The 27506-nt window shown below is 42.6% G+C and overlaps 1 protein-coding gene across 3 annotated transcripts; it reads left to right on the forward strand.

Moving 5' to 3' along the window:
- On the forward strand, positions 1–27014 carry Cep72 (centrosomal protein 72). 3 transcript variants are annotated; one of them, XM_075977786.1, is made up of 12 exons: positions 1–114; positions 3878–4005; positions 4857–5049; positions 8049–8157; positions 11144–11322; positions 13417–13626; positions 14607–14911; positions 16406–16541; positions 17844–18040; positions 20942–21068; positions 24145–24256; positions 25875–27013. In XM_075977786.1, exons 1-12 carry the CDS (start codon positions 36–38, stop codon positions 26038–26040), a joined length of 1941 nt encoding a protein of 646 aa, XP_075833901.1. In that variant the 5' UTR covers positions 1–35; the 3' UTR covers positions 26041–27013. The 3 variants fall into 3 exon arrangements, with proteins under 3 accessions (XP_075833901.1, XP_075833902.1, XP_075833903.1); XM_075977787.1 differs by having other exon boundaries at positions 15–114; positions 14607–14839; positions 25875–27014; XM_075977788.1 differs by lacking the exon at positions 1–114 and having other exon boundaries at positions 3920–4005; positions 4924–5049.
- The last annotated feature ends 492 nt before the right edge of the window (positions 27015–27506 follow it).

The raw sequence follows: 27506 nt of genomic DNA on the forward strand, positions 1-27506 counted from the left end.
CGCAGGCGCAGCGCGCGAGCGTCGGGTTTGAAGCTATGGCGCCAGGACAGCGGTTGGTCTTGTGCGAGGAAACCGTCCGGGAGCGCAGCGGCCTGGGTCCCCACCGGGACCTGGGTGCGTGTAGGGACGACTCCTGGGGCTCAGGGTGTCCCCCGGGAGGGCTGCCTGGTCTGCTAAGTCGGCCTCAGTTCGCATGCCGCTTCGCCAAGAACGGTCTTGGCCGGGTGGTGGGGGGCGGGTTGTGGGAGAGGGCGAGGCTGTCCCTGAGAACCTGGGGACCCGGCCTGTGTGATGGATAGTGTGTATATGTGTGTATGTGTGTGATAGTGTGTATATGTGTGATTGATAGTGTGTATATCTGTGATAGTGTGTATATGTGTGTGATAGTGTGTACATGTGTGATTGATAGTGTGTATATGTGTGTATGTGTGTGATAGTGTGTACATGTGTGATAGTGTGTATATTGTGATAGTGTGTATATGTGTGATAGTGTGTACATGTGTGATTGATAGTGTGTATATGTGTGTATGTGTGTGATAGTGTGTACATGTGTGATTGATAGTGTGTATATGTGTGTGTGATAGTGTGTACATGTGTGATTGATAGTGTGTATATGTGTGTATGTGTGTGATAGTGTGTACATGTGTGATTGATAGTGTGTATATGTGTGTATGTGTGTGATAGTGTGTACATGTGTGATTGATAGTGTGTATATGTGTGTATGTGTGTGATAGTGTGTATATGTGTGATTGATAGTGTGTATATGTGTGTATGTGTGTGATAGTGTGTACATGTGTGATTGATAGTGTGTATATGTGTGTATGTGTGTGATAGTGTGTACATGTGTGATTGATAGTGTGTATATGTGTGATGGTGTGTATATATGTGATAGTGTGTATATGTGTGATGGTGTGTATATATGTGATAGTGTGTATGTGTGTGATAGTGTGTATATGTGTGATTGATAGTGTGTATATGTGTGATGGTGTGTATATGTGTGATGGTGTGTATATATGTGATAGTGTGTATATGTGTGATTGATAGTGTGTATATGTGTGATAGTGTGTATATGTGTGATAGTGTGTATATGTGTGATGGTGTGTATATGTGTGATGGTGTGTATATGTGTGATAGTGTGTATATGTGTGATGGTGTGTATATATGTGATAGTGTGTATGTGTGTGATAGTGTGTATATGTGTGATTGATAGTGTGTATATGTGTGATGGTGTGTATATGTGTGATGGTGTGTATATATGTGATAGTGTGTATATGTGTGATGGTGTGTATATATGTGATAGTGTGTATGTGTGTGATAGTGTGTATATGTGTGATTGATAGTGTGTATATGTGTGATGGTGTGTATATGTGTGATGGTGTGTATATATGTGATAGTGTGTATATGTGTGATTGATAGTGTGTATATGTGTGATAGTGTGTATATGTGTGATAGTGTGTATATGTGTGATTGATAGTGTGTATATGTGTGATGGTGTGTATATGTGTGATTGATAGTGTGTATATGTGTGATGGTGTGTATATATGTGATAGTGTGTATATGTGTGATGGTGTGTATATGTGTGATGGTGTGTATATATGTGATAGTGTGTATATGTGTGATTGATAGTGTGTATATGTGTGATAGTGTGTATATTGTGATGGTGTGTATATATGTGATAGTGTGTATATGTGTGATGGTGTGTATATGTGTGATTGATAGTGTGTATATGTGTGATGGTGTGTATATGTGTGATTGATAGTGTGTATATGTGTGATGGTGTGTATATATGTGATAGTGTGTATATGTGTGATGGTGTGTATATGTGTGATGGTGTGTATATATGTGATAGTGTGTATATGTGTGATTGATAGTGTGTATATGTGTGATAGTGTGTATATTGTGATGGTGTGTATATATGTGATAGTGTGTATATGTGTGATGGTGTGTATATGTGTGATGGTGTGTATATATGTGATAGTGTGTATATGTGTGATGGTGTGTATATGTGTGATGGTGTGTATATATGTGATAGTGTGTATATGTGTGATTGATAGTGTGTATATGTGTGATTGATAGTGTGTATATGTGTGATTGATAGTGTGTATATCTGTGATAGTGTGTATATGTGTGTGATAGTGTGTACATGTGTGATTGATAGTGTGTATATGTGTGATTGATAGTGTGTATATCTGTGATAGTGTGTATATGTGTGTGATAGTGTGTACATGTGTGATTGATAGTGTGTATATGTGTGATTGATAGTGTGTATATGTGTGATTGATAGTGTGTATATGTGTGATTGATAGTGTGTATATGTGTGATTGATAGTGTGTATATTGTGATAGTGTGTATGTGTGTGATAGTGTGTATATGTGTGATTGATAGTGTGTATATGTGTGATTGATAGTGTGTATATGTGTGATTGATAGTGTGTATATGTGTGATAGTGTGTATATTGTAATAGTGTGTATATGTGTGATAGTGTGTATATGTGTGATAGTGTGTATATTGTGATAGTGTGTATATGTGTGATGGTGTGTACGTGTGTAGTGTAGATTGATAGTGTGTATATGTGTAATAGTGTGTATATGTGTGATAGTGTGTATATGTGTGATAGTGTGTATATTGTGATAGTGTGTATATGTGTGATGGTGTGTACGTGTGTAGTGTAGATTGATAGTGTGTACAATTACAGGCAGTTGCCACCGCGACTGGCTCTAATTTTCATTGATTTCAATATGGTTTTAAAATATCCCTTTGGATATCTTCTTAGACCTTTGAATTGCTTAAGAATTACTCTCTTTTTTATACGTACTTTAGAAATTTGTTTTAAGAATATCTCATGTTTGCAGGTTTTCTCGTTTTCAATTGTTGATTGTAGTGTGATTCTAATATGGTCAGAAAACCTACTGCATATGATTTTAGTTTTCTTAAATCTGCAGAGTGTGTAATGACCCAGCGTTGTTTCTGTGTGAGAGTGTACCCAATTCCCTTGAAAAGTGTGTTGTTGACTGGAATGCTAGTGAATGTCAGGTTGATCTTCTTGGCTGATAGTATTCCGTTCAGTTGGAGGATTTTCTGTCTAGTGATCTTGTTACTTACTAAGAGGGTATAGTAGTTGGTTTTCTCATTTCCTGTATGAAATACCTGACAAGAAGCAACTTTAGAGAGAAAAGGTTTATTTTGACTCTCAGTTGGAGGAGAGAAAAGTCCAGGCAAGAAAGGCATAGTGACTAAGGTGTAAGGTGGCTGTTCACATTGCATTTGCAGTTAGGAAGCAGACAGTGATTAATGTCAGCCTACTTTCTCCATTTTTTATTATTTATTTATTCGTTCCTTGGTTCTTTTGGAGACAAGGTCTCTCTATGTGGCCCTAAGAAGTGGTGGTGCACACCTGTGATCCTGGTCCTCGGGAGTCTAAGGCAAGAAGACCTAGCATTCAGGGCCATGCTTGGCTGCCTAGATTTGTCTCCAAAACAAACAAAAAATCAAGAAGATTAATGAAGACTCTATTCAAGGCTGTTGAGATGGGCACAGGCCCTGTTGTAGTGAGGGAAGAAGATTCTGTTCCTGGTATGATACGGGCATGTAAATGTTTTAGCTGACAAATAGGAGTCCATAGATGAAACATTGCTAAGAGGAAAGGAGGGAGGAGAACCTTGCTGGCACTGGGGGATAATGAAGGATAAGTGGTAGTGTGAGGGTCAAGGTGCTCTGGTGTGCCTAGGGTAGACTGTAAGCCTAATTACACTTTGGTCAAGCAGAGTGTCAGTGTCTGCTGTTTCTAAAAGCTTCTAAAATAATCCCCCAACTGAATTTCTATTATACTATTTTCAATTTTAAAAAGAATTAAAATCTTACAATTTTCTATTCTTAGCTGAGCTTCGATCTTTATCTATTCCTGGAACATACCAAGAGAAGATTACTCACCTGGGGAACTCTCTGATGCGTTTGACATCTCTAAAATCCTTGGATCTCTCACGTAACTCCTTAGTTAGTCTTGAGGTGCGTTTTAGGCTTGTTAAAATTTATCACTATCAGTATCAGAGGAGCATATTTTAATGGTTAAAAAATGCATCATGTTTTGAAGCTGCACAAAGAATGCTTATAAACTGCACATTTAGAGTTACATTGTCACTGCTCTTCATCTAAAGCTGGGTCTCACCCATCCCGTCATATCTTTAACCTACTTCAATACCAAAGTAATGAACTTTGTAAAGAAGGGGAATTATCTTTAAATTGAATGAAACAAGACCCTAAGGACTAAAGTGTGCATGCCCATCCTTCTTCATCCTTTCGTCTGCCGTGTTTCCTCTTCCTGTACTTCATCTACTCATGGCCTTGACCCAGTCATGATGACAAAATAATGAGTTCCCCAAAGTTTGTATGAATACTACTTAGGTCTCAATTCAGGGAGGAGGGCCTTGCCTTGAAAGGAACATACGATATCACTGCCTGGGAAAATATTACTTAGTAGGGACCATTCTTGACTTAGGTACAGGCTCCAGCTTTGGCTAAAACCAAGGGTTGGCTCCTCTCTCAAATCCCAAACTTTAGCCTCCTGATCTGAGTGTGTGCAGAGTAAATGAAATTGTGTAAGTTATATAGCTTGATTCATACTGGCCCTCGAGAGAGTTGCTGTGCTTATTACTGTTGAGACTCACAAACCTGTATTCCGACACCCATGTAGTTGCTGTCCTATATGGAACATAGAACTTCACAAATGAGAACATGTTGCATTGTTAGTTTTTTTTCTGGTAATGTATATGTTCACTATAAGTATGTTTAAATTGATTGGCTCCTACCAATATCTTATTTTTCATGATGCACTACTTGAGGTATTTTCTCATTAACAGGGCATTCAGCATCTGGTCTTCTTGGAGAGTCTCAATCTCTACTACAACTGTATTTCTTCATTAGCAGAAGTATTTAGGCTCCACTCCCTAACGGAGCTCCAGGATGTGGACTTCCGGCTTAACCCTGTCGTGAAAAATGAGTCTGACTATCGCCTGTTTGTTGTGCACATGCTCCCTAAGCTCCGACAGCTGGGTAGGTGGAGGAGCCACTGTGCTCACACCCTCTTATAGTGGAGTCATTTTTGTGCTCCTGTTGTTCCCTGATGGAAGCTGAAGCTGGTTTTTTGCATTGGTGGTCTAAATCCCTGTTGGCTCTGAAGTATCCTTCATCTTCACTGGGTTGGTCTTTCTAGCCAGCCAGCCCAGGCTAATCACCAAGTTCCAGGCCTCCTAAGAGACCTTACCTCAAACACAAGATGGCTAGCATTTGAGAAAAGACACCCACAGCAGTTTACATATGCCCCCACATGCACGCATACATGCACATGCACTAACAAACACACGTACTTATACAGCACATATACACACACATAACACTACCAACAACAACAAACAGCAAAATGCCAAGTTTACGGTCATTCTTTAGTTAATACCTTTAAGTTCCCAGGGTAGTTTCTTGTAGGACAAGGAGCTTGTAAACATTTCCTGACCTTTATATTGTTATTGGGGTCAGACCTCTTGTCATAGTGATCATTGGAAACCTTCCCCTTCTGAGCCCAGAGGTCATTAAAGTAAAAGAATCCCTGAAGGTCTATTAGAAATATTAGAAAAAAGACCACTTTTCCTTCATAGCAAATGCCTGCAAGCAAAGATGCCATTCAAAGTCTTTTGGAAAGAGTGTAGATGCCAATTTTTGGGTCGGTGGGTAAAATGAGTGAAGATACTTGCTGCCAAGTTGATGGCCTGATTTAATTCTGTTCTTTGCAATGGTGTATGTACACCCACACTCATACACATAAATATATTCATAAATTAGACATAATTAAAAAAAATAGATGCTGTTTTTCAGTTAACAAGAGCAAAAAGAGACTGATGTGACTTGAGTGTCTGCCTGACCCTTGTATGTAGACAGGCAGGCGTTGGCCAGATCTGAATCAGCCTCGCTTTTATACCCAGTACATAAATGTAGGAGAGACATGGTCTGTCAGTCAGTCTTCCCGTAGATAGTCTTCATGCCAGCCTTGCACAATCGTTCCTCAGCCCTGGGAGATGGACACTGTGTAAGACCTGTTCTGTGGGATTATTAGTAAGTCAAGAGCTTTCATGAGTGACCATCAGATTGAACTCATCCATACAGTCTGAGCTGTCGTGTCTTAGCACCAAGGACTAGAACGTTTTGATTATGAACTGATCTTTCATGTGTAAATGGAATTCTGATACCTTAAACTCCCTTTCTCTGCATCTTGAAGATTTTTCTAGAGATAGCAGAAGAATTTAGCAGCATGAAAGAACATGTTCCTTTTGTTTCATCCTTCTGTAACAGTAAATTAGTGGGGATGAATTAGTCCTTGCAAAACAGTTCTTTCTCTGGTCAGCTGTAGTTTGGTTATTGCCAGAAGTCACCCTTTTAGTAACTCAGTTGGAACTATTTTCTTCAATCCTCTAAAGGTAATTTGAGGACCTGACATAATAGTCCTGAGTAAACGAGCTAGCCTCTAGCCCAACAGGTTTCATTTCCCAAGAGCTCAGCTCCTAGGGCAGAATGGGCCAGTAGCAGTGGTGGGCAGAATTGTCTTGTTTGTGGCTGGTAGTCTGTTGCCCCTGAAGTGGTGACCATGTGTCTCTAGCCTCAGTACAGCTGTTGGTCAAAGGCTAGAGGGTGCCGAGTGCCTGCATCTTCTGTGTCTTGTCCCACAGAGCCCAGCTGCAGCGCATTGTGAGCGCTGAGCGCTGACAGAACTGTTTCAACCCCATGAAAGCACAGGTGTGTACTCCTGGGGGCATGAACACTGTTAGACCACAAGTGCTGAGCAGATGGACTAGGTGCCCAGAGCACATTGTTTGGTTAAAACATACTTGGGATATCTATGTTTAATTTGACTATAGTTGGGAGGATAAGTGCTTATGTTCTATTCTTTATTTGACTGTTTAAGTAACTTATAAACAGTTGAGGTTGCCTTTGTTTTTAAAAGCAGTACAGCTATGAGTAATCTTGAGATTCTTCAGTTTTTAATCACTGTCTTCCCCTTGCCAAAAAAGTTTAGATTCAGAATCATAAAGAGTTTATACGGAGAAAGAATGTAAGAGGTTCATACACAGCAAAGGGATGTTAGTGATATTAGAATCACTGTCCAAAGGCCCTGAATCAACAGGTGCTAGAGGGGGAACTTTGATTCTATACAGGGCCTGGAGAGGGGCTCGGTCCTTGGTATCTATTGTAGGTAGGAATTTGGAAGGCTCTGGAAGTTTTGCATTTGCGTTTTGGTAGAGGAGTCCAGGATTTACTGCCTCTGACTGGAAAATAGCTCAGTGTAGACATGTTCCGCTAGAGAAGACACGTGTAACTTTACAACATTGTGGGTTTTCCTCACTCTACTATTTTCTATAATTTTGTGCCAAAGTAAATACGATTTAGGAGCTGGCATGGGAACTTATCCACATGTGCAACTAGAATGCTACTATAAAATGGGAGAGTTCCAGAAGTAACTGAGGTCCTCTTCATCCTCAGGTATTTACATAAGAGGTTCCAGGAACTCTTGGTCAAAGCCTTCTGAGGCCTCAGATCTCTAGTGGGAACATTTGGGATTCTCAGTCCTCGTGTGTTGTAGACTCATCTGTGCAGACCTTTTCGCTTATGTGACAAGAAACATCCAGTGTCTGGCATGACTTATTTAATAAACATTTAAAAAGCATCTTAAATGTATGTGCACTTCATATGTGTCCTACTTTTGCAGCGGGCATTAGCCTGTTCCAGTAGCAGCTCATGGACAGTGAGCTTTGAGGGCATAGGCATTGCACTTGGCATTGCACTTGGCATTGTTGGGAGACCAAGTATAGCCACGAGAGCTCATAATTCCAGGTTGATACATGCCATTTGCTGATGAGAGCTTATGGTTGAGTCAGCCCTGGCACCAAAGTCTTCCTGTATTGTGAGCTCCAGAGTAGGGGAACTGGGCATGACAACTCTCATGAAAAACATGGCAATCACCTGCCCTTGCTGTTTTCTATAGTTCTTATAAATTTTGTCTTTAGATGACCGTCCTGTGAGAGAGAGTGAGCGAAAGGCTTCTCAGCTTCATTTTTCTTCAGAGAATTCACTGGACTCAAAGCAGAGCTTCTCGGCTGCTGTAACAGCTGGAAGGTATGCACGGATGTAGTTCTGCTCAGAGATGGACTTCAAACTTGCCTGTTGACAGAACATTCAGCCATCAGGCATGAATGTCTGTGCGCCAACTGCCCTGGGGATGGTGGTGCAGGGTCTGTCTCTCTGTTCCGATGTTTTTTTAATACTACCAACCCATTTGAAACAGGAGAGCTGCTATGCAGACGGCCATACCACAGAGCCTTGCATTTCTGATCTCTTGGTGTCTCTAGTGTCAGCTTTTTCCTTTATTTTGCTGTTCACATTATGGCACTAATGGAGAACATTAGCATGTCTTGACCCCGTTCTGTATTTTTCTTTTTGTTTTTAAATTTTGTTTTTTTTCATATATGTATATTGTCTTAGTTAAGGTTCTGTTGTTGATGAAACACTATGTTCAAGGCAACTTGGGGAGGAAAGGGTTTATTTCGGTTTGCACTTACAGTTTATTTACCAAAAGAAATCAAGACAAGAACTTAAACAGGGCAGGAACCTAGAGGCAGGAGCTGATGCAGAGGCTATAGAGGAGTGCTGCTTATTGGTTTGCTCCTTAGCCTGTTTTCTTACAGAACCAGGACCACCAGCCCAGGCATGGTACCACCACAATGGGCTGGACCCTCCTCCACCAATCTCTAATAAAGAAAATGCTCTACAAGCATCAAATGTTATGATTTGCATTTCCGTGATGGCTAAGGATGATGAACAATTCTGTTTCTCAGCCATTTGAGATTCTTCTGTTATGAGTTCTCTGTTTAGATCTGTACTCCATTTTTTAATTGGATTATTTTTTGGGGGGTGGTGTCTAGTTTCTTGAGTTCTTTATATATTTTGGAGATCTGTCAGATGTGGGGTTGGTGACGATCTTTCCTTTTCTGTAGGCTGCTACTTTGTCTTATTGGCTGTGTCCTTTGCCTTACAGAAGCTTTTCAGTTTTATGAGGTCCCATTTATTGTCGATCTCAGTGTCTGTGCTACTGGTGTTCTATTCAGGAAGTTTTTTCCTGTGCCAATGTGTTCAAAGCTACTTCCCACTTTGTCTTCTGTCAGGTTCAGCATAACTGGATTTATATTGGGGTCTTTGATCCACTTGGACTTGAGTTTTATGCAGGGTGATAGATATGGGTCTATTTGCATTCTTCTACATGCCAACATCCAGTTATGCCAGCACCATTTGCTGAAGATGCTTTCTTTTTTCCATTGTATGATTTTGGCTTTTTCAAAAATCAGATGTCCATAGATGTATGCATTTATGTCAGGGTCTTTAGTTTAATTTCATTGATGCACCACCTGTCTGTTTTTATGCCATTACCATGCTGTTTTTATGATTTTACCTCCTTAGTAGAGCTGGAAATTGGGGATAGTGATACCTCCAGAAGTTCCTTTATTGTACAGGATTGTTTAGCTAACCTGGGATTTTGATTTTCCATATGAAGTTGAGTGTTCTTTCAAGGTCTGTAAAGAATTGTGTTGGAAATTTAATGGGAATTGTATTGAATCTGTAGATTGCTTTCGATAAAATGATCATTTTTACTATATTAATCCTACTGATCCATGAGCATGGAGATCTTTTGATATCTTCTCAAATTTCTTTCTTCAAAGACTTAAAGTTATTTTTTTGTTCTCCTTTTTTTTATAGTTTTTTATTGAGCTCTACATTTTTCTCTGCTTTCCTCCCTGCTTCTCCCCTCCCCTTCTACCCTCTCCCATGGTTCCCATGCTCCCAATTTACTCAGGAGATCTTGTTCTTTTCTAACATGTGGATTAGATCCATGTATGTCTCTCTTAGGGTCTTCATTGTTGTCTAGTTCTCTGGGATTGTGAATTGTAGGCTGATTTTCTTTGCTTTATGTCTAACAGCCACTTACTGCTTTCTGAGTTTTCTGTCCTGCCCAGTTCCCGCAATCGTTAAGTCCCAAAGAAATCACACAGCACTCTACATTAATCATAAACTGATTGGCCCATTAGTTCAGGCTTCTTATTAACTCTTATAACTTACATTAGCCCATCATTCTTATCTGTGTTAGCCACATGGCTCAGTACCCTTTTCAGTGGCGTAGTCACATCTTGCTTCTTCTGTGTCTGGACAAGACTGCAGAGGGAGCTTCTCTCTTCCCAGAATTCTCCTGTTATCATTGACCTGCCTCTACTTCCTGTCTGGTTATCCTGCCTATACTTCCTGCCTACTGCTGGCCAATCAGTGTTTATTTAAAACATAATTAACAGAATATAGACAATTGTCCCACACCAACTTATGAATAAGTACATATGATATTTGTCTTTCTGGGTCTGGGTTACCTCACTCAATATGATGTTTTCTAGATCCATTCATTTGCCTGCAAATTTCAAGGTGTCATTTTTTTTCTGTCTTTTTTTGTGCCTAGAATTCCTTTCCAAGATCTCTCAGGTTTTATGTGGATTAATCTGGCCCACATTAGCATGCCATTCTGTAGTCTGAGGCTGCTCATTCATTTCCCTGTCACCCATACCCAAAATAATCACACATAAACTGTATTATTACAACACTGCTTGACTTACTAGCTCACGCTTCTTATTGACTAGCTCTTATATGTTAAATTAACCCATTTCTACTAATCTGTATATTGCCATGTGATTGTGGCCTACTGGTAAGGTTCCTTTTCTTGTCTGTCTCCTGCTGTGGTTACATGGCTTCTTTCTGATTCCACCTACCCTCTCCTCTTCTATCTGCTTGGAATTCCCGCCTTGCCCTATTCTGTGCTGCAATATGCCCAAAGTAGCTTCATTATTAAATAATTGTATTCACAGCATGCAGAAGGGAATCCCATATCACCTGCAACTCATGACTTTGTCATGCATGGTCGGTTGTGCTAGGTAAGACCTTCTTCCAGGTCACTTTGTAACGAGAGCCATCCTAGCACTGAACTCTTCCCAAGAGAGGTGTGAGGGTCCCTGTGGACTGTAGTATACATGGGCCTGCTGGCACTGAAGACTTTTCTTTTCCCTTGCAGACCACACCACTCCAGAACCAGATGTGCTGATACTTCAGCTAAGAAATGCTTAGTTATGGATGCTGATGATGAGGCTGTCCTGAACCTCATTGCTGAGTGTGAGTGGGACCTGAGCAATCCTCCTGGGAGCACGAGCTCCAGCCAGAAGGAACACGAGGCTGACCTCCATTATGCCCAAGGTGCGCTGCACAGCACAGTGAATCTCCATGGTTTAGGGAGGCTTTGGCTTCAGTGTGGACTTTTGATGCTTATAGAATTGACTTTGAATACTAGTATTTGGTTTATGGAATTAGAAAATGGAAAGTTAATGGATCTAATTAATTGAGTCTAGTCATAATTACAGTTGTTTGAGTAGCAATCTCTCTCTGAGCATAGAAAAAATACCTGATATAAACAAGAAAGCTAGATGTCCACAGCACCTGAGGAGGAGCGGTCAGTCACTTGGCTCTTACAATATGCCAGTGCTCAGGAGCCTGATAGGCCAGTGTACCTACCAGAATCTCAGAACTTCTCACACTGTGAGCTTAATGCACACCAGAGACTTACTTGCTTATAAGCTTTAATGTCTTCTACTCCATGATGGGTTTCCTAGAGCCATTCATGCTGGGGCCAGCAGCTCCTGAGCCATATCTTCCCAATACTGCTGTCCTCAGTCCTCTTAATCCTAGTTCTCCTCATAGGCTTGTGTTTGTTTATAATTTTACCTTGCCTTTTCCTGAAGGGTTTTGATGCAGTGTTGGCCATTTGTGTGCTTTCTCTTTAGTACTTTAAAGCCTTCCTGCCCTGTTGTTTAATGGGCTTATTTCTCTTTTCGGTGTCGAATCATACAAATTATGTGTGGATTTTAATTCTGAGACCTTTCTCTCAATCCATTTATTGATTACCTTTTCACTTTCATAACAGTGATTCAAAGAACCAATAAGTCCAAGCAGCCACTTTTTCTATACTAGAATGTGCTGTGTCTTTATGACGCTTTTCCACCTCGTGCTATAGAAAGATAGTCCATATTGAAACAGTACTGAGTGCATTACTGGCCACGACCTCGCCCTGTAGTTGTTTTTTTTTTCTTTGTCTTGTTTTGTTTTTAACTATTTTTCTTTGCTCTTTTGGGGCCCTCTACCTAGCTCCCAAGTAATCACAAGGAGACTTATTCTTTCTTATTATGCCCAGTCTTAGCTTGGCTTGTTGCTAGTCAGTTTTTCTTAACTTAAATTATCCCAGCTACCTTTTGCCTCGGGGCTTTTTACCTTTTTCTATTTCTATCTATCTTTTCTTCTTACTCCATAGCTCTACGTGTAGTGGGGTGGCTGGCCCCTGGTGCCCTCTCTTCTCTCTCACATTGTTCTCCTTGTATTTATTCTTTTTGCCTGCTAGCCCTGCCTATTCTTTCTCCTGCCTAGCTATTGGCTGTTCACCAAAAATCCAGGCAAAGTAACACAGCTTCATAGAATTAAACAAATGCAACATAAAGAATTGTAACACATATTTTCATCATTAAACAAATATTCCACAGCATAAATGAATGTAACACATCATCAACTAATACTTCACATCTCCCACTTCTAGTTACTCTGAGCATCTATTGAAAGAGTCATCATGTAATAACTCTGGACATTTGTTGAGGCAATTGACTTGCATCTACTTCTGTAGCACAAGTAAAGAAAACCAGGAGACAAAAACTGGGGTTCAACCTGAAGATCAGAAAAGCAAAACAGCCTAGTTCTTACCTCTGCCTCAGTCTGAAATGGCAATCCTTCCTTCAGGAATCTCAGAATGAGACTGTGTGTGAGAGCTGTCTCCTCCTATCTTATATTCCTCTCTAGTGCTGGGATTAAAGGCGTGCACCACTACCACCTGGTTTCTGTGGCAATCAGTGTGACTACTGGGATTAAAAGTGTGTGTCACCACTGTCTGGTCTGTAAGGCTGACCAGTGGGGCTGTTTTACTCTCTGATTTTCAGGCAGGCTGTATTTATTAAAATTCAAATGAAATATCACTACATATTTTCTGATCTGTAAAGCTGTCTTCCGTACACTGCCATCCCATCTTGGTTACTTGGGATTGAGGTTTGTCACCCTTGACCACTACTGTTTTCCTGTCTGTAGAACTACCTGGAATTCACTGCAGTGTTGACTGCTCTATTAGCATACACTGTCTTCTTTGTCTTATTTAATTGATTTAAGAAAAGTATATTTTATAAGTTTCATATTTTCTCACAAACTTAAAATATAATTTTTAATGAAGTAAAACTTAAAATGTTTTCAATAAAATAGAGCCTGGACATCTGTTGAGTCCTTTGTCCATCCAGCACCAGTGTGGGGACTCAGTGAGGAGAGGCCACGAGAAGAAGAAAGGCAACCCCAGAGGGTGCTGTTCGGGCCATTTATCTCAGGACCATCTCTGTGGGGAGCTTGCCCCACAGCACGGAGTGCCAGAGACCTGCCATGTGAACATGCAGCAAGCCCGCTTCACTGCGCACCCAGGTGATCAGTTACACAGTGTTTGATACAACTCTGACATTTTTTCTGATATCTTTAAACATATACTTCATATTCTATATGAAGTTCTGAAATATCATTGAAAAGGATTTGGCACATTGGAATTTATTTTAGACTGCAAGTTTGTAAATTTCTTGGTATTTTCCTACTGTGCACACATGTTCTTACTGTGCCTCTCACATTTCTTCCTATTCCTATCTAGCCCCATAGGCGCACATTTTTTTTCTAAATACACAGGCCAAGCTCATTACAGTAACTACATTTTTAATACGAAAGATGAGGAAAATTAAATAAGTTAATTGAGAGTACCATGAACATCTATAGTTTAAATGTGAAAACTTCCCACATAAGTGAACTTGTTATCTTGAGGCCTCTCTTGTTTTCATCACGTTTGAAGTACAATGGTCAGGGATGTGGCTGTCTAGAATTCTGGGCTGTGGCTAAGCCAGGGTCATGCCCCTGTTCAATAACTTCCCTACTTTCATTGTTCTTCCTGAGAGAAGAGCATGTCTACCCCTCCACGAGGGTATTAGTGAGCAAGTACAGAGGATGTCCCATTTCAATTGGCCATTTCAGCCCATTTAATTTCTTGGAAATGCACATACGTGATATTGTATCGAGAACTTTGTTGACACATCTGTGCCGTTGAGCTGATGCTGAGCAAATGCTCACAGAAGTCTGGTACTTAACAAGGAGGGATTCTGTCTACTTCATCTAGGCACTCCTCAAAATCCATGTTTTATCACAGTTGCTCCCTGTGTGTCTTCCTCCTTCACCTCGTACTCCTTCCTCTTGTGTGTCTTTTTGTGTATGTGTGTGCATAGATACTCATGTGTTTGTTGCATATGCCTGTGTTTGACACACATTCACATTTATAAGTATGTATTTTTTAATTATAATATCAGCCTTTACATCCCAAAGAATTCAGTTTAATGAGGATTCTGCTCACTCTCTCTGTATTATAGACTCTGTGGATGTCGAGGACTGTGGTTCATCTTCTCAGAAGTCAAGTTTGTCATCACAAAATATATTAAATCCTTTGCCTGTTCCTGAGAAGTACAGAAAGCGAAGGATGCCTGGTGGGAGATTCCAGGTGCCTTCAGACCGGGAGTGTCTGAGCTGCTTAGAGAGGCCTGATGGGCCCTCCAGCCTCGAGGACAGTCTGAGCATACGGGATGGCTTGGAGAGCCACAGTCAGGTGACCATGTCTCATCCTGAGGCTTTGGAGGCTGAAGAGCAGATGTCTCATGGCACAAGTGACCCCAGAGTGGTGAGCAGCTGGAGTAGAGGGGTCAGCAGCTAGAGTCGTACCTCATTCCCGCCAAGTGTGTTCCAGCGCTTGGTACTTGATCCTCATGCTGCGTTGTTGTAGTGCTCTGGTTCTGAGGGGCAAGCACAGCCACAGCCTGATTTCCCCATATTTAATTTGTCTCAGAACCTGGAGTCAGGCTTTATGACAGGCTGAATCATCAGTGACTGTCATGAAGGGAGAATCCTGGAAATTCATGTTATGGTTTCTCAAAGATTCATTCCTGCTGAGGGGATTAAGACCTCTCATACCCTCAAGGACCTACAGGCTTCAGGAACTACTTCATTTGGCTTAGAAGCTACAGGGGATTCAGGGTGGTTGATTCTCTGATTGGTCCTAAGCTGCACCTGAGGTAAAGCAAGGGCAGCTTGTACCAGACCTTTTCTACTGGGTCACCACCCAGTTCCCAGATCATGACATAGAAACTTCTCATTAGTCATAAGGCTCAGCTCGTTTCTGGCTAGCTCTTTTTAACCTAAAGTAACTTGTTTCTCCTTATCCACCTTTGGCCCTTGGACTTTTTACTTTTCTCTCCTTCTCTCTGTCTTGCGTTCACTACTTGTATCTGACTGGCCACTGCCTGGCTCTTTCCCTGGTTGTGTCCCTCACTCTTCTCTTCTCTTCTCTTCTCTTCTCTTCTCTTCTCTTCTCTTCTCTTCTCTTCTCTTCTCTCCTTTTCAAGCCTAGATTTCTCCTCCTATTTATTCTCTGCCTGCCAGCCTCACCTGTTCTTTCTCTGCCTCGCTATTTTTTGTTTAGTTCTTTATTAGACCAATCAGGTCCTTTAGGCAGGCAAGGTAAAACAGATACAACACATCTTTACATAATTAAACACACTTCCTTACATCCTTAAACAAAGAAGATAAAGGCTGGGTGGTGCACACCTTTAATCCCAGCACTCGGTAGGCAGAGACAGGTGGATCTTTCTGAGTTTGAGCCTGGTCTACAGAGTGAATTCCAGGACAGCCAGGACTGTTACACAGAGAAACTCTGTCTTGAAAAACCAAACAAAAAACTTAAATAAATGCAGCATAAACAAATGTAACACACCTTTACACAGTTAAAGTAATAATCCATAGTATAAACAAATACAGCACATCTTTGCCCAGTTAAAATGATATTCCGCAACAGAAGCTGGAAGCCACAGTTAAGGTCACTCCTGGGATTTCTGAACCATGTTAGAGACAATGGCTAGTTGACTACAAAGTGTTAGTTCTGGGGGATGCTTTCGTATGTGATGTGACCATGATGATTTGGAAAGAAGGAAACAGGAGAGGGGAGTGCTGTGCTGTTACAGCCTCGTGAGGGGCCAGCGTCACAAACGGGTTCTGCCCCTGGACACACTTCCTCCACAAAGGAGACAAGCGTTTCATACTCAGTCATGTTGCACTAGAGACCTGGTTTTCACAGTGAGCTGCCAGCTTAAAGCCGGTCTTGTGATTGTCTTCATCATAGCTGTCTCCTAAACTCTGCTCGGCGGTGCCTGAGCAGAGGCCTGCTCTGGAAGTGGCACTCCTGGAGGCGCTCCTCGACCTAATAGACAGGTGTGCAAGTGGCAGTGGGTCCCTGCATGGCAATGAGGCGTTCCTCGGTGAGTCCTGGCAGCATCTACTAAGCTGCCTGCTGTCTTCTGATTTTCTATGTGCATCTGGTTGAGGACAGGGCCCTGGATTCACAAAACTTCAGGTCTTCCCTAGTGGAGATTAGGTAGGTCTGTTTCCTTCTGCAGACTGGAGATTCAGCATGAGAGTGTGCTGGGGTTCCTCATGCAGTGTTGTGCTCCAGGCCTAGGCGATGACTGCCTTCTCCAGAAGCCTGGGCTACAAGGAGTGTCCTTTTGGAGTCAGGCTCATCAGCACTGAGATGCCTAAGCTACTGCCTGCCATGGCTCCTGTCTTAGTCAGGGTTACTATTCTGTGATAGAACACATAACCATAGCCAAAGCAACTTGAGGAGGAAAAGGTTTATTTGGCTGACTCTTCCACATCATAGTTTATCCTTAAAGGAAGTCAGGACAGGAACCTGGAGGCAGGAGCTGATGTAGAGGCCAGGAAGGGTGCTGCTTACTGCCCTGTCCCTCTTGGCTTGTTTCTTCCAGAACCAGCACCACCCTCCCAGGGATGCCCCCACATGGGCTGGACCCTCCACCATTAATCACTCATTAAGGAAATGACCTACAGGCTTGCCTACAGCCCCATTTTTATCAGGCATTTTCTTAATTGAGGCTCCCACAGATGACTTTAGCTTGTGTCGTGTTGACTTAAGGTAGCCAACCGTTCCTGACCTCCCCTTGAGGTTGTGATCTTTTTACTTATTCCTGGATCAGAAACCCTGGGAACAACTGTACATTTATCCTTTAACCAGGGCCAGTGTGTTGCTGCAGCAGAAGTGATCCATGGTAGCTGTGATGCTCACGATGCCCTTGCCTCCTTGGAGTTTCCAGGCCAAGCTACATCTTCCTGATGTGGCTACCTAATATATGTGTCCTTCTCTCAAAGGTTGTCGTTTTTGTAATTAAAAGCCATGTTCATTCTTAGCTGGGCAGTGGTGGCAAACACCTTTAATCCCAGCACTCAGGAGGCAGAAACAGGCGGATCTCTGAGTTCGAGGCCAGCCCAGTCTACAAGAGCTAGTTCCAGGACAGGTTCAAAGCTACAGAGAAGCCCTGTCTCGAAAAACCAAAAAAAAAAAAAAAAAAAAAACCCACATTCATTTCTCATAGAGAGGCAATCAAGGTACCAGTGTCTGGGGTTGTTGTTGTTGTTGTTGTTGTTGTTGTTGTTGTTTTCCTGTCCTCTGCTTTCAGATCACATAGCTATGTAGTGAGAATTTTTTTTTTTATATTCCATCCTTTAGCTATGATATGGTAACTCTACTTCCTTTTGACTTCTAGCTCAGGCCAGACATGTTTTGGCATCTCTTCAAGAGTTCACAGTGGCTCGGGACAGTTCAGCACTTGAAAAGGAAGGAATTAGTTACCTGTCTCTTGAAAATAAGTCCCTGCAAAGCCGCCTTGCTGAGCAGCAGCAACAGTATACTGCCGTAGTGAACAAGGTGACGGCAGAGCTCAACAATTCGAAGAGGGAGCTGGTGAGCTGTGTTCCCTACTGTTTTCATTTGTTCAAGGGTCGGACCTCAGGACAAGGGCAGTGCTGACTCTCGTGCTCACAGCTACTGTTGGGCTCTCTTGTTGGAAATATTATGTTAAGGAATGTTACTTTGTTTAACTCTCTGAAGCTGTGATACTTTGCCTGTCTAGAACACCTGGTGGTCTAATAAAGATCTGAACAGCAAGGCAGGAGCAAGGACAGGCAGGGCTGGCAGGCAGAGAGAAGATATAGAAGGAGAAGTAGCCAGAGAAGGAGGAGAACATCAGGGGTCAGACATCCAGCTACACAGCAGTCCGTGAAGTAAGAGTAAGATTTACAGAAGTAAGAGAACAGGAAAAGCCCAGAGGCGAAAGGTAGATAGAATAATGTAAGTTAAGAAAAGCTGGCATGAAACAAACCAAGCTAAGGCCAGGCATTCATAACTAAGACTAAGTCTCCATGTGATTTATTTGGGAGCTGGGTAGTGGCCCTGCAAAAAGAGCCAAAAGATAAAAAGCTTCGTAATACTACATACACTCCCCCTTACTGCTCCAGGACCAAGCAGTTTCCCCTATTAGCAGTTCTTTTCTCCAGGGCTTCCCCTGACTGTTTCACACCCAGATCCCAGAAAACAGTGAACTTATGATGATATTGTTGCTGATTGTCAAACTTCTGCCTGGCACTGTCTTCTCAGAGAGTCTGCATTGGAAGAGATGGGAGAAGAAGAAACGAACCAGACTCATTTTGTCACTGGCATAGGCTACATAAGGTTCTGATTAGCTAGGTCATCTGTGGTCTTTGCTCTGTTCTGCACCAACCAGACAACATTTGAAGGTTGTGTCTGAGTCTAGGGGACTCTCTAACAGCAGGTGGTACCCAGAAAGAACTATACAAACTTGGATGTCACCTCCAATTTGATTCTTATGGGATTGTATCGTGTGTACAGTATTGGGGTGCCCTCATTTCTTTTAAGCTTGTGCTGATAGTTACATCAAAGGCAGAAGGGTCAGACCACAGAGCCATCTGCGAGGGCACCCACCAGAGCAAGTATTAATTGTCTGCTTAGCTCTGTGGCTTTGTAGTTCATAATAACCTCAAAATGAGCCTTGAACCAACATGCTGTGGCCAGCCTCTGCAATAGAATGAGATTAGCTAAGCACAAATCAGTTGCCAAGGCTCAACACTCTCATCTGAAAGCCTGGCACGTCAGGATGTTCTTCCAGGCTCCCTCACAGAAAGTCTTGATGTCATGTGGACCTCTGTATGGGCTGCAAGAGTTTTTATGATACCAAGAAGGGGTTGCCAGTCTGTCCCCACTGCCAGTGTGTATTGGTCCATCCCTGGCAAGGTGAGCACCTAGGAACTGTGTGCACTCTAAGCCAGTGGGTTCCTGTAGCAACTGCCTGGTTTGCCTCCTGCACTGGTCACTTTATCTGTAAAATAGATGGATGTACCACAGTATTTCTGGGGGAAAGTTTAAAGTTGCCTTTAAGTATCTTCATTTTGGGAAGATCTGCATAAGAGATGACACTTGAAACCTCAATTTAGAGAAAATGAAAGAACAATGAACTGACACAGATTGTCTCTGGTATTGAAAACACTGTGGATCTCCTGCATGTGCACAAAACTCTGGCATCTGGAGAGAGCCCTAGCCCAGTGAGCCTTGACTGCTGTGCTGTGCTGAGTATTGTCTCTGTGGGATTGTTGGCCCCATGGGACACAGCATAGTCTTACAAGAAAACCATAAAGTAGTACCTGTTAAGGCAGACACAGTATGAGTCAGCCCTGCTGGATCTGGAACAGCGGCACCCGGAAGTCAGTGTTGCCCTGCTGCAGTATGGAAGTAATGCACAGAAGTACCTGTGCTAAAGGGCAACCTGAAGTGTCAGGGCAGGAACAGGTCTGAGTGAGTGAGCTGAGGCACTGGGAAAGAGTATGTGAGGGACCAACAAGAGAGGTAGGAGCTGGCACAACCCACTGCTGAGAGCTAGTGCCAGAAAGAAGAGCCTGTGTGGGTCCTCATTGTGAGGTGCTTTGAAAGAAGATTTAAAGCTGCAGCTGAGAGATATGGTTTTGGGTCTGACAATCAGCCTTTAATAGGAGGCATCATGCCTAGTGTGTATAGACGTGCAGAGAGGGTAGGGTTGAAACACACAAAATAAGCTCACCCGTTTCCTGTGAACTGGACTTGGGTCTTGATGTGTTGCTAGTTCTCACTCCTCTTCTCCAACCCCTAAGCTGCAGGCAGGTGAGTACAGATGTGTGGGAGCCCTGACTTCACAGGCAGCTAGCATGACTCCTGTCAAGAAGCCTGGTAACTTGTACCACCTTTGCAACAGCTGCTATTATGACGCTGATGGTAGTCTTGGTCTCTGTCTTATGTTCCATTCTTAACAGCCCAGTTTGTGTTCAGCATTTTCCCTGCCTACGAAGATAGTAAGGAGCCCAGGCCTCAGTTCCTACTTGTGATAGGGGATTACTGATAGAATTCCACACATTTGTAGACTGAGAAGCCATATCATAATGGAGTTCCCATAGGAAGGATGCTAATAATATTGACTAGTATAGAGGCCCTGGGGATCCCTGTGACAATGGGATCCTCATGGAAAGAGAGGGCCCAGTCATTGCTCTTCTAGTATTGCATCTGAATTCCTCTGGTGTATACCCCATTCCCTTCTCTCCTTTCCTTGTGTCCTTTTGCTTCCAGTGGGTAATTAGGGTACCCTACTGGTGGGATAATATGTTGGAGAGTATGATTCTTGATTTGTATTGTGATTCAGAATTATACTACAGCATATTCTCCCACCAGTAGGATATCCTACTGATTGTCCAGAATTTTATTCCATTCATTAAATATACTGACTAAACTTGACTTGTCTGCATTTGTTTTCTGTGCCTCTAGGACACATTGAGACAACATTTAGACAAATCTTTAGAAGAGAATAGTAACTTAAAATCTCTTCTGTTCAACGTGAAAAAAGAAGTAAAAAACTCAGACACTTCAACTGCATTAACTTTGCAGATCACTGGTAAGTACACAGTTTATTTGGTAATACTGCTTGGTAAAATTTGAGTGTTCATGCATGCATAGGGTAGACATTGTTCTAAGTCACTTTATGCCAGGAATTGGAATCAGTAAATACTGACAGAGTAGGTCTGGAGACCCAGCCCAATTGTTAATGGCTGCCTCTAGCAGCTCATCTGGGGCAGAATGTGGAGGTAACTTTTTGGCTGTTTCCACCACCATCTGAATCTTGACTCTTCTTGAAACTTTAAAGAGCCAGGAGGTAACTGCCTCATGCCTGATCCTTTGCACCATAGCCTTTGCCACACGAAGCTCCATGGGTGGGGAGTGCCACCCAGGTCTGACTCTTGAGTCAAGGTCTCCTCAGATCTCTTGCTGCTCACTATCAATGGGGTGTTGTTGAATAATAATAGTTCTTTATTTTCCTTTTTTTAAGTTAGAGGGGATTTTTGTTTTGTTTGGGGAAGATATCTTTCCTCAGGTGCCATCTCATTTTATTTATTTTTCTCTTTTGAGATTATAATATGTCATTTTTCCATTCCCTTTCCTCCCTCAAGACTCTCCCATATACCACTTTCTTTCAAATTCATGCCCTCCTTTTTCATTCATTGTTGTTACATGCATATATATGTATGTATATATACTCCCAACTATAACCTGTTCAGTCTATAGACTGTTACTTGTATGTATGTTTTTAGGGCTGACCATTTGGTATTAGGTAATTTCTCTGGGAAAGACTATTCTCCTACTCCCAGAATTCCCTAGTTGGCTGTAGTTCTTTGTGTAGGGTTTAAAGTTTTGTGGTCTTTCCCCATCCATGTAGGCATGTCTGTTGTTCATCTCATGTTTAAGCAGTCATGTTGACAAGACTTTATGGGTGTAGCTTCTGACATTACCAGGAGACACAGTATCATAGCAAGCCCCTTGATCCTCTGGCTCTTACAGCCTTCCCCAGCCCCCTCCCTTCCACAATGTTTCCTGAAACTTAATTGTGGTAAGTTGTTTGTAGATGTGTCTATTGGGATTGGGATCTACAATTTTGCATTCAGACTGGCTGTTGTTTTCTATAATGGTCTCCATCTGTTGGAAAGAGATGTTTCCTTGATAAGGAGTGAGGGCTACACTGTGGCTATAAGGACAAATAAGATATAAAGTGTAGTTAGGGATTATGCTGGTTTGGTAAAGTGATGATTGTTAGTTTTCCTCCCGGATTCATGACTTCACTAGCCCTCAGTAGTTGACTAGGTTTCCAGTACCAGGCATGATTTCCGTCTTGTTGAGTGGGTCTTAGATCCATAATGAGAGCTATTGGTTGCTGCCACGGTGTGTATGCCATACTCTCATCCTTAGGGCTAATTGTGCCATGCTAGTCGGTTCTGTGAGACAGACCTGTGTTGTTCTAGCCTTGCCCTCAGTTCTAGTGTGATGCTCTTTATTGCTGACCTAACATGAGTTTTCTGACATTCTGTAATTCTAGCTCAGGCTGCTCTTTATTTCTTGTCTCATTTTCTGTTTGTCTTTACTTATTTTAAATGCTGGGTGGAGGGTGTACCTGTTTTGTGGACCTGACTTTCGAGAACTGTGGTTCCTCACACTCCTGCTGTGGCTGCAGGCTTTTCTGTCACTCATTTTACATGACACTTGTCCTCTGTGATTTCAAGGAGATAGCACCTTTTTTGACTGTATGGATCAGAAATACTACTGCCTTCTTTTGGGAACTTTTTGGTCCCCCCCCCCCTTTCCTTCTCTCTGCTGTCATGGTTTGCTCAGCCTTTTCCAATAGCAGTTGTTTTTCCCAATGAGGGACCTGTTCTAAAAGGGATTGGGCTGGCCAGCTCCTTAGATTACACGGAACACCTAGTCTCCCCCTCACTAGCAAGGTGAAACCTTAGTTTAATCTACCATAGTCCTGTTATTGACCCAGGAAAATGGGTCTTTGGGGACGTTTCCACTTTGTATCTAATGGCAATTACCGCCATAGACATAGACATCATGCACTACCATACCTCTGGGACTTGGCCTAGTCCTTTGGATTACAGACTTGAGACTCCTGTGGGGTTTGTGTTTTCATCTAGTGTCTCTTGAAGTTTGGTTAATGTGGGACTTCTGGCAGGTCCTAAAACTAGGCTGCCCCTGCTGTCTTCCCTTTCACCCATGTTCTTGGGGAGGCTGTTATCTTGTCACAAATCATCACAGATGTTTAGACTCTGCTGATTCCTGAGAACTGTATGCCAGTGCCATTGTCGTCATTTGCCATACTTTTCTTTCTGGCTTTCTTGATGTTACTGATACTGTATAGTTTCATAGCCTTGTATCTTCATATGGATTTATCTATAGCCTTTGTTCAGATGTAGGGAGTCAATAAATGAGGTATCTCTTTTCCCCTTGACTTGGAAACTGAGAAATAAAGGAGTCATGTAGATTGAAAGAGAACACCTGCTCTGGCACTGGTAGGAAGGAATCAGAGGATACATCAGATGTGTGGCTACCACAGACTTCATAATGCTTCTCCCTAAGCCATAGGTTCTCTTATGGGTGCAGGTTGCTTCCTGAAGAAGGAGACTCTGCAGGCAGATAGAGTGGAGGAGTCTTTATCTGTCATCACCATCTGCTTCCACATAGGGATGTGGCTCCTCAGGGTACCAACTTTAGGGAATCAGGAGTAGGTAGCAGGGGTATTAGTTCCCATTGACGGAGACATATTGTAGAATGCTGTCATCATCCAGAAGCATAGGAAACACGGTGAAAATTCCTTGCTGAGAAAAGGTACTAAGTCATATGGCTAAACATAAATAAGAATTATGGACTAGTTTGAGTTGTAAGAGGTAGTTAGTAATAAGCCTGAACAATAGCTCAAACAGTTTATAATTAATGTAAGTCTCTGTGTATGTCTTTGGGACTGAACTGCGCGTGACCACGTGGGTCAGTAACTTCCGTCTACAACAGATGTTGCCATGATACTCTTCAGCCCCATCTTTAAGCCTCTGATATTCTTTTTCCGGCTTTAATTTAAACCAGAATGGTCAAAATGTGTGAATGAACATCACTGCTCAATACCACTTCCTCTCTTCCTCCCTCAGGACTTCAGGCAAGTATGAAGCAGCTCTCAGGGGAAGTTGTAGAGCTGAAGCAGCACTTGGAGCACTATGATAAGATCCAGGAGCTCACACAGATGCTACAAGAGAGCCACAGGTCCATCTCTGAGTGGGGCACAGGGGGAGGCTGAAGCGCAGGTGGTCAACACTGAGAAATAGCTGGCAGTGTCTCTCAGGAGTTGGTGTTCAGGGCCCACATGCATTGCCATGTTAACTTTGAATATCATTGAGTATCAGTGGTCCCTTCTTGGTAAAAATGGAGATGATGTTGACTGCAAGGCGTGTACTCTGAGATACAGACTGCAGTATACAGCCTGAGGTATGGATCCTGAGGTGTGAACACCCTGAGGTGTGTATGAACCAGGAAGTATGTAAGTGCATGTGAGAGATGGTGCGGTGTGATACAGTGTTCTCCCCTGAATCATGGATCCTCTGGCACGTCTTTCCCTTTCACTGCAGTCCATGGAAATTGTATTTCTACTTCTTGCTGTGTGGGTAGTCAAAGGGGACTACGAATGTTGGGTTGGGCAAAGCGGACCCCCGCTTTATTGAGGAACTTTCTTCTGGGAAGGAGGCAAGAGCTTAAGTGAGAACAGGTCATGAGAGCCGCCCTATTCCTGGGACCTCCAACTGGGAGGGCTGGCCTGTAGTCACCGTTACCACTCTTTCCTCCTTTGTCCCTTCTAACCCTTCTCATTGTTCCCCTACTAGGTGACCACATTCCTTTATGTGGGTCAAACTAAGTAAGCTCTCCCGTTCAGTCATCACAGGTCTGGGTTACAGTAGTAAGAGGGAAAGGCTCTTGGCAGAGGAGACTGAGCCAAGACTTAGTAGGGAGGAATGGAAGGAAGGAATCTGAGTTACTAATTTAGAGGCAAAAACAATAACAGGCAAAACAATATCCTCTTGGAATCCAATGGGCCATCTGTGGTACATCCAGTGACATTGGTGGTTGAACTCTCAACATCCTGGCCCAGATATGGGCTGAAGAAGGTGCAGAACTCTGAAGAGAGTGGGGTCAGGCTTTCGTCCACTCGTGCGTATGCCGATGTTATTCAGCAGTCATTTCTGTGGTTTAAACAAACAGGACCAGCACCTGCTTCATAGATTATTCAGTGGGGTGACTGTCTTCAAAAGTGACAGAGATTAGTGTTGCCTTGCTTTATCTAAACTTGTGATGCTATTCTCTGTGGCCACCTGGGGGAACGGAGCAGTACTGAGAAATTGTGAAAAGTGCACTGGCACTTCTGAATCCAGCTCTGCTCTGTGCTGTTGCTGTGTCATGGATGACCTGTATGACTAGGAACTAGAAATGTGGACGTATTGGGTCTTTCTAGAGTCAAAATATGGCTTTATTAGCTATAAAGTTACTATTGCCTTGTCATAGAATTGTGGTATGTTATTTCAGTTATTCCTAAATTCAGCTCACAGTGACCAGCAGTGCCTTTAGGAAACTTGCTCAAGCCAAGGGGTCGGGTTGCACCCCATGTATGGTATGGAAAAGTCATATACAAGGACAGTAGCCAGTAAGAAGTGGAAAATAATGGAGCCATGAACAGTGTTGGCCTTGGCACTGCTGCAGTTAGACAAACCTGCCCAGACAAGGGTCTGGGATCCTTCCTGCTGTGGATTTCAGTTAGGCTGTGGGAGTTGGGACACGGCAGCAGGCTGAGTACTGGGAGGGACTCAGCAGTTAATCTCCTTTTCTCCTCCAGTTCCCTGGTCAGTACGAATGAACATCTCCTGCAGGAGTTGGGCCGTACCCGGGCACAACACAGAGCTGAGGTAGAGCAGATGCACTGGAGCTTCCAGGAGTTTAAGAAGACCACTGCCCTGTTCCCGCGCCATAGTTCCCGCCTCGGTGGCCGCCAGTCTTGTTAGCTGTTCTCTCCTTCATCAGCTCCAGCTCCGGAGTTGCACCTGGGCATGCATCTATCTGAATTCCTGGAGAGACTGTAATGACCTTAGGGTCCTCCAGATGTGTTCATGGTCTCTGAAGAGACTGTAATGACCTTAGGGTCCTCCAGATGTGTTCACGGTCTGAAGTTCAGCTTGCTTAACGTGTCCTAACATGGTAAAGTCAACCCTGGGGCTTTGCCATATTTGAAACACATCCTGTTGTAAAGTAGTATTTTTTCTTCCTAATTCATGAAAGTTTTACATAATTAAAATAAGTTTTCATGTGACAAGCAGTCCTTATTTAAAGAACTAATAATATTATTACGTTTAAGAAATAAACATTTTACGTGGCTCTTTATAAATTATAACTGATTTTCTCATTGAATAAAACAAGTTACATACAATAAGTAACAGTAAGAAATAAGCTCCAAGTTGTAATAAAAATAGCACTTATAAATATGAAAAACACTTTAAGAATTTGTATAATGTTAACATGTCATAGTTAAAAAAAAATCTCCCCACTCCCTACCTCACCCTTTGCTTGCAATAACTCCTGCAAATAAGCAGACTGTTCAGCCAAAAGCGAGGGGAATAATTAAATGCACACTGTACAAAATGAAACCCAGATGACTGGATATGTGAAGAGTGCTCATTAGAAAAGGCAAAGTTGATCCACCAGGAAGATGCTCCTTCTGGTGTGAAGCCCGTGCAGATAGTGCCGGTGCTGCCGAGTACGGTCACTCTGGGGACTGCTGGGTTTGGTTGAAAAGCTATTGTGAATGTGCTGAAGGAAACATGAACATAGTGGAAATAAAGCCTCACTAAGAAAGGATTCTGAATATCTGAAAGTTTTTGAGCATTGTTTTGGTGTCCAAATATTAACACTTGGACTAGGAGTGCGTCTCCATGTAGAGTGCCTGCCGGACATACAGGAGGCTCGCACTGAAGGGGGCAAAAAAAAACCATGAAACACAGGAAGATCTACACTTTTCTCGTTAGGAATACTCCTTTTTATTTTCTAATAGTGTTTCCGAGAGAACTTTCTAACTTTATTCTGGTTCTGTGGATCAGTCTTTTAATTATTAACAAATTTGGGGTACTATTTTTTTCTAATTTTCCCATTGTGGTCTTCGTAATACTGTAAAATAAATATCTGGTTTGTGTTGATTTTCAAACACACAGCACCTAGAACCTTTAGACTCTCTCAAGGGTGGTATCATTGTGTGCTAATGAGTTGTCTTCTGGCCAACTCCAAGTGGCTTCAGGATGTGGCTGGCCACTGGAAAGATAGAGGCAATGTGACCCCCAACCCCAAGCTTCCAGAAGTGAAGGGGATGCTGGTTAAATTGATCACCAGTGACCAGAGTTAGTAATGCCTACATAACACAGTTTCCTCAGAAAGTCAAGAGCACTGCGTTCAGAGAACATCTGAGGAGCTGAGCAGCTGG

This window comes from Microtus pennsylvanicus, chromosome 6, assembly GCF_037038515.1.
Source record: "Microtus pennsylvanicus isolate mMicPen1 chromosome 6, mMicPen1.hap1, whole genome shotgun sequence".
NCBI classification, from domain to species: domain Eukaryota; kingdom Metazoa; phylum Chordata; class Mammalia; order Rodentia; family Cricetidae; genus Microtus; species Microtus pennsylvanicus.

Excerpts from the sequence above, each read along its gene's own strand:
- Cep72 (XM_075977786.1), top strand. The coding sequence starts at position 36 with ATGGCGCCAGGACAGCGGTTGGTCTTGTGCGAGGAAACCGTCCGGGAG. Across the intron at positions 5,050-8,048 it reads CCCTAAGCTCCGACAGCTGG|ATGACCGTCCTGTGAGAGAG; the intron begins GTAGGTGGAGGA and ends TTTTGTCTTTAG. Across the intron at positions 8,158-11,143 it reads GCTGCTGTAACAGCTGGAAG|ACCACACCACTCCAGAACCA; the intron begins GTATGCACGGAT and ends TTTCCCTTGCAG.